Source organism: Trachinotus anak, unplaced genomic scaffold (assembly GCF_046630095.1).
Source record: "Trachinotus anak isolate AG129_WGS33_773 ecotype Australia unplaced genomic scaffold, CSIRO_AGI_Tana_v1 ptg000015l, whole genome shotgun sequence".
Lineage (NCBI taxonomy): Eukaryota > Metazoa > Chordata > Actinopteri > Carangiformes > Carangidae > Trachinotus > Trachinotus anak.
This window is the reverse complement of record NW_027273866.1, coordinates 11,155,001-11,163,585: the sequence shown is the minus strand read 5'-3', so window position 1 is coordinate 11,163,585 and position 8,585 is coordinate 11,155,001. Positions and strand designations below refer to the sequence as shown.

At 42.4% G+C, this 8,585-nt stretch overlaps 2 protein-coding genes across 5 annotated transcripts in view; one reads left to right on the top strand and one right to left on the bottom strand.

Moving 5' to 3' along the window:
- Positions 1-1,634: 1,634 nt before the first annotated feature.
- On the bottom strand, positions 1,635-8,371 carry neff2 (neuronal intermediate filament family member 2). The gene is made up of 7 exons (XM_071498935.1): positions 7,207-8,371; positions 6,583-6,707; positions 6,367-6,415; positions 3,433-3,698; positions 2,679-2,825; positions 2,375-2,498; positions 1,635-2,183 (listed from the first exon to the last, which is right to left on the bottom strand). The coding sequence occupies exons 1-7, from the start codon at positions 8,209-8,211 to the stop codon at positions 2,052-2,054; spliced, it is 1,848 nt and encodes a 615-aa protein (XP_071355036.1). The 5' UTR covers positions 8,212-8,371; the 3' UTR covers positions 1,635-2,051.
- alms1 (ALMS1 centrosome and basal body associated protein) overlaps positions 3,538-8,585 on the top strand; it is a 64,282-nt gene continuing 59,234 nt past the window's right edge. Inside the window, exons 1-2 of one of the 4 annotated variants that reach the window (XM_071498332.1) lie at positions 3,538-3,677; positions 4,424-4,579. The gene's annotated coding sequence lies outside the window, so the exon portion shown is untranslated. Of the gene's footprint in view, positions 3,968-4,423; positions 4,589-8,585 lie in introns of all 4 variants that reach the window. The other 3 variants (XM_071498334.1, XM_071498335.1, XM_071498333.1) reach the window with 3 other exon arrangements.

Here is an 8,585-nt window from a genome sequence, read left to right as displayed (position 1 = left end):
TTTGTAAGGAATTCAGACAGTGATGGTCACAAACAATAAAACCAACAATCCTGCATTAGCTTTCAGAAAGTGACTCATTTGATTCTTCTTCATCACCCTACTTTGTTCAGCTGCACTTACCTGAATAGATTTATCTTCCAATCAAAGGCCGCAACTAACTAATCTGATTATTTTTCAATTAATTGATTACTCACTCATTTTATTTTGCTAAAGCCTTTGCTAAACCACCAAAATATTCAGTTTATAATAATATAAAAAGGAAATAAGTAGAAAATCCTCATATTAAGAAGCTGGTACCAGAAAGTTTCAAATTTCTACTTGAAGAAATTACCTAAGTGAATAATCAGGTATTTAAATAGCTGCAGAGGGACTTGTTTCAGCCTCACTCTGTACCACCAATTAATATTTATTATATTTCTGATACACATGAAGGGCTGACTGGCTAAAGGATTTTAAAAAAGGTGCAAATGTGTAACGTGTTGCATTATGAGTCTAAATGTAAATTTTCCTTATGATTTTGTTAACTGGAGGTTAAAAATTCAAATAACTGGAGGATGAAATGCTCCGTTCTTTATACCCACAAACCAGGTGTTCAAGACAGAGTCTCTAAAGTTAAAGTCCAATATGTCACAGTCTCCCTGAGTTAAACTGCCCTGTTCACCCCTGCCATCTTCTCACTAAAGCTGCTGCAGGTTGCCTGAGTTTTTCTTGCGGTCTTCACCTCTGATCACCATCATCACCTGTCTGACAGTGAACACAACACGGAGAGACACACACGGCGCCGCCTGGGGGGCAGCTGCTTAAACTAAAGAGGGTGATTGTGATGTGGAAAACCTTTTCCTAAGAAGAACTCTTTGAACATTGTATTAAAAAATGTCAGTTTTAAGTTTCCCAATCCTTGCTGTAATTTTCTCAGGCAGGAAATTATACATTAAACCATTACTTCTACATATAGATATTCTGGAAACCCATTAAAAGGCCCTATTGACCCCTCATTCCCCACTTTCTGTGCATTGTTCTGTCACCTTAAAGCCCATAAATCACATTACACACAGCAGACATGACATGTCCACGTCATTATATTTTTCCTGCATCTTTAAAAGCCTGTCCAAACGCCTGAGCTGGAACTACTTACCCCAGATTTGCTGCGAGTCAATCACTGTGTCATAATTTGGTTAAAGGCAAATTTGTTCAGGAACATGTGACCACAACATCCTTGGATATTTAAAGCCTTAAAACTAGATTTTGATAGACCTCCTTCCTCTCTACAAAGGGCCTTTAACAGTTAATACTGTGCTTTAGCTGCAGTTAATCCAACTACAAACCATCTGAGTCATGGTGAACGTGGAGCCTTCGTCTGAGGTTGAACGGGACGTTTCCCACTTTGGTCAGGTGGTAATCTAATATTCTGTAGTTACTTAAGTTTTATTTTATCATTTTCTAATGTGAAATGTTTGAGAACACATCTAGGATATTGTGGAAAATGTCTTCTCTTGCTGCGGCTTCTCACAGTTTGACGCTATGTAGATGTTAAAGTTTTAGAGGCTGAATAAGTCCAGAAAATTAAGTCTAAATCTTGATGAAATTACGTTTTCGTCCTACACTGTTCAAAAAGATTTAGTGGAAAACTCCAATAAACATGAATTTGCTTTATATACATTACATATCATGAGCAGACAGTAATGATCAAAAGAACATGTGGTGGTGTCTGTGCATCACTCAAATAATAAGAACACAAAGCGGACATGAAAGTAAAGGCAGCACGGTTAAACTGCTCATCACATAACAGAAAGTGTCCAGGTCAAGTTGGAAATATGGTCTCATTCAAGCTCGCACACTTCTGATGACATGATGCCTGAGCTGATGAATGATTCTTAAATACTTCTCAGTTCACAGGTACGACAGCCTTCACACCCTGAATCTTTTTCAGTGTTCCTGTCTGAAGAAAATTCACCTCCAGGGTGGATCGGACTGAAAATCCCATTTAGACAAACCAGGCGTGAGTGTTTGTTTTCCTCCTGGGACAGACACACACAGGCTGGTCTGCCGTTTCACTGCAGCACTGTCTGTTTCACAACTCTGCCTTCTTTGTCGATGGCGAAGTTGTAATTCTTTGGATTGTCCAGAGCTTCTTCAATACGCTGATCCAAGTTCTCCAAGGTGATGAAGTTCTTTGCTTCCTCCTGGAAGATGGTGGAAATCCAGAGTTAATGCGAGCCTGAGATCAGTATTTAAGAGTCTTTTTTCCCATCTTTTTATCTTTATATGATGCAGATGCCAAGGCTTGTAGAAGAATAAGTTTTTTCACATACAATTTCCCCTGCAGTTTACAATATAAGAGAAAAGAAAAAAGGCAAAAAGAAAGATACTGTACCTGCAACTGTAGAATTTCCCTCTCTTTTTCTTTGACGAATTCTTCTTGTTCTTGTTCACGCTTGACAACAGCTTCCAACTTCTTGCGCTCAGCTTCTTCCTCCTCCTTCTGGATCCTCTGCATTCTGAAAGATACAGAAGAGAAGCTGAATAATCCGCACTCCTGACTCCTGATACGAAATAGATGAATAATGAGACACAAAACCAAGAGCAGAATTGCAGAGCAAAATGCGCTCACTCCTCCGTCTGTATTTTTAAATGAGGTCTGTTTTCTTCATCACCTTTGAACTTTGATTTCTCCTCACCTGATTCTGAGCAGGCGGAGGTTCTCCTGGTTGTTCCAGGCCATGAGGGCGCGATGCTCCTCGGCCTCCTGCCTCGCCCTCTCCTCCGCCTGGGTGCCCGTCTCCTCCTCGTACTTCTTTCGCAGCACCTCCTCCTTAAACTCCAGACTGACAAACAGAGAGAAAAGAGGCCAGCTCTGCTCAGTCATGTCATCCACACTGAGCATTAACGCAAAATGTCAACAGATGTGAAAAATAAAACGTGTAAAATCATCAGACACTTGTTAAACCTAACATAACTTTTGCAATTAAACATGATGCATTTCTTTCTATAGGAATCTATTATGTTTTTAACTTAAAACTTGATATGTATATATATATATATATATATATATATATATATATATATATATTACTTATAATCTTTAATGTTTTTTTAATGAGCAGGAAGTCAGCAGGGCTTCTGCAGTGTCCATCAAATTTAAGACTTTTTTATACCGTTTTATTAAAATTCATGATCTTTTTACAGCTGCACTGTTTAAAGGATAATAGAAAGCAAACAATAAAGCCTAAAATTATTTATCATATATTTGAATATAGTGACTTTAGTATCACATGTTTCTAAGTACTTCCCAGCTGATATAACAGAAACTCCTAGCAGCATAATTAACCAATAATCTATCCCAAAACACAAAGCAACAGACAAAGGGGGGAAAGTTAAATTAAACACGTTTAATTCATCACTTCTTTAAAACTTGCAGTGCTTTTCACGTACCGGAGCGCCCTCATGATCAGCTGGTACTCCGTGTATCTCTCCTTGAGCACCACCATCTCCACCGGATCCACGGGAGGAGGCACTTTCACCCGCCCCTCTTTGGACTTGGCCACCGGGTCGTTGCGGGACTTTCGGCCGCGGACGGCCTCGACGAGCACGGCGCTCCTCGGTGCGAGGAGCCGGGCCGCCTGGACGCTCCTGCCGCCGATAACCTGGAACATGACGGCGTCTAAATGCGGCAACAGGTGCAGAAACTTAAAGCGAAACGGTTAAATAAGACGCACTCGGTTGAATAAAACGTTGTAACATTGAGACAGAAATGTTATCGGCGTAAAGCGGCGGCCATTTTGTTGTCCTCTGACCGCAGGAAGTAATTAGCAAAGGGCGCCGTTGCTCAGAAGCTACCGCCATCTGTAGGTTATAAAAGGCGTTTTTTGTAGCCGTCAGCTCCTCATTAATATATGAAAAAGATAATTTTAATAGTCTAAGACTTTTCTACACTAGTCTGACTAACTATATTGTGGAAGCAAGGTTGGTAAGTTAGTTTAATAACTGTTCAACTGTCAAAAGTTAGCATAGCCTGTGTGCTGTAATGTCTTAGCCCTAGCCTCAGTTTGTGTGTGATGTATTTTAACAAAAGGAGAAACTCACAATATTACAAAGTGTCTTTAAACAGTCGTCAGGTTCCCACATGTACACTTCAGTTTGTTTTTTTTTTTTAGCTGTTCATTACCGACCATTAAAATATCCCTTATTTTACAATATATTTGACTAGCACTTTGTTGGACAGATCAATTGGCTATAAAGGCTGTAACTTTAAAAGATAGAAGATCTATCCACCCATCTACCTATCTATCTGTCTAACTAAAGCACAAGTAGATAAAAAGCCATTCACTTTCACTCCACGTTTCACATTATATAGGCTACGCTACTGCTTTGCACTCACAATGTGCTAATTTTTGAAAACTGCATGTTCTGTGTATTTCTTCAGGGTTCAGTGGGATGCCTGGCGTCTGCCTGGTGGTGACTGATGATCCTGCTGAGGCAACTCGCCACCATATTACAGCTATAGCCAGCTTGCCAGGAACATGGGATGATGGGAAATGGTGCAGTGCTGCTGCGTGTTGTTCCTGTGACATTGAGAGCTGTAAGTAAGGTGGGGTCTGAATGAAAAAAATGTCTCCTTTGCTATTTTTATTTTTATTACAGATCAAAAATCAAACATGACGATTTTCACTGTTATCAACAATCTTATATGTAATTTTCCTCTGAGTTTCACAATTAGTAATGATGATAATACTTCCTATATTTCAGTCACACATTTATTACTTAAAGATACCTCTGATGCACTGTTGATTCAATAATAAAATGTGATATTAAGGGAGCCTCATAATTACACTGCACTTAAAATGTATTGAAAATTCACCATGTCTGTCTTTAGAGCAAAGTTCACAATGCTCTCATGAAAATACATAACTGATTAACCACACTGTGTGACCATCAGTCTAAAAATATACCTGTGTTGGCCTGTTTTACTTTTATAAAACATATTTTTATATAACTTGCCCACTGAACACACAGTTAATATTTATACATCCAGACTAGAATGAGGCTGCAGTTGATGTCTGTGTCTTGTCTTAAAACTAAACAGTACATTGCCAAATAATTATGTTGTATAGTGGAGAATTGACACTTAAATGATGTTTTGTGTGCAGCAAGTGTGTTTTTTCCTGTTACATGAATAATGCTGTAATTTGTACTAAATATCCTGAATGTGTCAAATGAAAACTCAACATGCGAACCAGGTTGCAGGTCAGTTATATGTTTATTCAGCTTGTTGCCGACTGTCACAGGTACACCAAGCATAATGGTGCAGGCTTTGTATTAGTTTCGCACATGTAAAGCACGATCAGGTCTAAGGTCAGCAAACAAACAACAAGGAGTTCCTGCGGTTATCTTCTAGTTTCATTGTTTAGCTTTAAAGGAACTTATAGAACAAAAAGAAAAAAATAATCTAATGCAGATAGGCTGAGAGACGCACTGCATGATTACAAGGAGAAACCAGTAACAATTAGTCTTCCAAAGCATTTACACATCCAGACGGCTACGCAAGAAAAGACACAGTTTTATTATCAAATTAGAAATTTAAATAGCCAGCCAAATAGGAAGACCCAAACTGACACTGATTTTCAAATTAACCAAAGCTTACATTATTTGTGCAGATGTAAATGCAGAGGAAGAATAACTAAAAAGGACAAAAATAGGTAGAGATAAAAGAAATTGTTAAGGTTACTGGTTCATTGACTACGACTACAGAACCAGGGGTGCAGGACAAAGCATAATTGATTGGTAGAGTTCCCGGTCAATAACGCTGCAGGTTTCTTGCATCAGTTCAAATACAGATAAAGTCCAAGCATCAAGAGATAAAACAGATTTTTGCCCTCCTTCACAAACAATTGGTCAAATGTTTGCACAGTGAGGGGTCACGGGGGTCGAATGGTGAACTCTGCTGCTTGGATCTTAACATGTGTGACAGAGAGAGAACTCAGCCAAAACAATACTGCTGTCCGACATAGCTACGTAACTAATGCAGTGCAGCCACTCTGCATTTTACAGTTTGCCGTCATCTTGATGTGTGGTGTCAGAACGTGTGTAGAAGAAGGGGGACTTCTGGTGGACCTCTTGTTTAGCACAAGGGCGCATCTGTCTTGAGAAGTATGAGCTTTGGTTCGCGGTTTGCTTTTTTTTTTTTTGGAGGAGGGGGCAGGGGCGGTAAAGAAAGGAGCATTTGGGGCAAAATATGACAAAGGGAAGAACGTAAAAGAAATGAGGGAGGGAGGGGGAAGGTCGAAGTTCAGGTCAGGGCAGGAAAGAAGGGGTATGAAGAATTCAGGTTTATGCCAGGCTGGTGGCATTTAGGTTTTAATTTAGGGCGGGAAGGGAAGGGTAAGCCAGGCGAATCTCTTCCCCCTCCAGGAGTTTCCTGAAAAGGAGGAGAAAACACATGTTCCTTGAGCCTACTGTTCATTTATATATATAACACATTTGCCCAGAGAAAGTCAACATCAAGATGAAACTAAAAACTAAATACTCTCAATGTAATTAAGGTTTTGCATTGGTGGAAATCAGCAGCCAAAGCCCATGTCTTACCTGTACGCAGCTATTTCAATGTCAAGGGCCATCTTCACATTGAGAAGGTCTTGATACTCCCTCAGGTAGCGCGCCATCTCCTGTTTGGCTTCAGTGATGTCCCGCTCCAGCTCACTTATCCTCATCTGTGAATGCAAAAAAAAAAAAAAACATCCACACAGTGTCAAGTTTAACAGATACTTATGCTACACACAAGATTATAAAACTCCAGGTCATCTATAAGTATTTTACGTTATTTTTTTCTTTGAAGAGATTTGCTTCAGAATGATTGGAAATTCGTCAGAAACTGGTAAATGAGTGTTGAGAGTAAAACTGCAGGTTTTAATCTCTGCTGAGACTGCAATCATTTTCTGCTGAGAGCTACAGTGTGGGGAGGGTGTAGCCACTGCAGAGAATATATTTACATGTTTTGTAGCAAAAAGACCCTCTGTCAGTGCCATTACTCTCTATATGTGGAGTGTTTCCCTATATTCTAGTGGAAACGATTAAGATCAGTTCATCTGATCTCTGTCTCCAGCCTCGTTTATACTACACACCAGCTCTACATCTTTCTGTCTTTCCTGCCCCTTTTTCTCTGAGTTAGTTGAATATAATGCAGAGCAGCATCCAAATGTCCCTGTTCACCTGGTACTTTGCCACCTCTTTGGCCTGCGTCTCCTCCAGGTCCTCCAGCTGCTTATTTAGGGAGTCGATGACGTTCCGGAGAGCCTCGATCTCCGAGGAGCGGGTCTGAAGCAGTCTCCGGTACTCCATGGTCTCCTCCCGGATGGCGTGCACGGCCTCGTTGTTTTTGCTGGCCATCTCCGCCACGCTCGCAAACTTGCTCTTGTACCAGTCCTCGGCGGCCTGCATGTTCTTGTTCGCCAGCCGCTCGTACTGCGCCCGGATGTCTCGCAGGGCGGTGGAGAGGTCGGGCCGGGACACTTCCACGTCCACGCTGATGTTAGCCATCTGTAGTTGGGCCTGCAGCTCTGCTTGCTCCTCTGCAAAGACTTTCTTCAGGAACACCATCTCCTCACAGAGAGAGACCACGGTGGCCTCGGTGTCACAGTTGGTGAGCACGACCCTGTTCGCCTCCTCTTTGGCCCTCTGCAGGGCCTCCTCTGCTTCCATACGCTGCCTCGCCTCCTCCTCATAGCGCTCCTTCATCTGCTCATACACGTCACGCAGGTAGTCCCTCTCTGCCTCCATCCGCATCTTCTCCCCGTTCTCCGAGTCTATCATGGCCCTCAAACTCCGCGCCTCCCCCTCATAGAGAGCCTGAAGACGGGACGGGTCATTCTGCCGCCTCCTCAGCGCCTCCAGCTCGGCCAGCAGGGCCCTGTTCTGCAGCTCCAGGTGCCTCACCTTCTCGATGTAAGTGGCAAAGCGGTCATTCAGGTCCACAAGCTGCTCCCTCTCCTGGGAACGCACGCCCAGCAGCTCTGTGTTGAGCGAGCTGGCCTGAGCCAGGTTCATCCTCTCTGACCCATCTGGCAGGGAAGAGGAGGCCAGCCTCACGATCCTCTTCCCGGACGGAGGCGCTCGAGAGGAGTACAAAGTGGAGGACATGGAGGATTTGGTGGTGGTTCGGGAGCCTCTGTAGCTGTCCCAAGGGCGGCGGTAGGAGAGGTAGGAATCGTAGCTCATGATGAATTTTTTGTTGTGGATTTTTTTGTTTGTTTAAGAAAAGGATATGGATGTTTTTAGGTTCAGAAGGTTTTTTTTTTATGTCCCCCTTGTTCTGCACACCATCGGTGAGGATGAGCGAGCGTTTTTGCACTGCACCAGCTCAGTGATGCTGCAGATCCCAGCCTTTTATAGAGTGAGGCAGCCCCCCCCCCCTCCACCACAGAGAAACATCAGTGCTGTCAGCATCCACCGGGCCAATAGCAGACTGCTGCAGTGAGGAGAGGAGAGGTTGGTTTTCAGACTCACTCTCAGCCATGGCAGGCAGAGTACATGTGGTAGAGCAGGTTTTTTCTTTTAATCTGCCCTGGAAATGGCATTGAATCAAGTGTTTC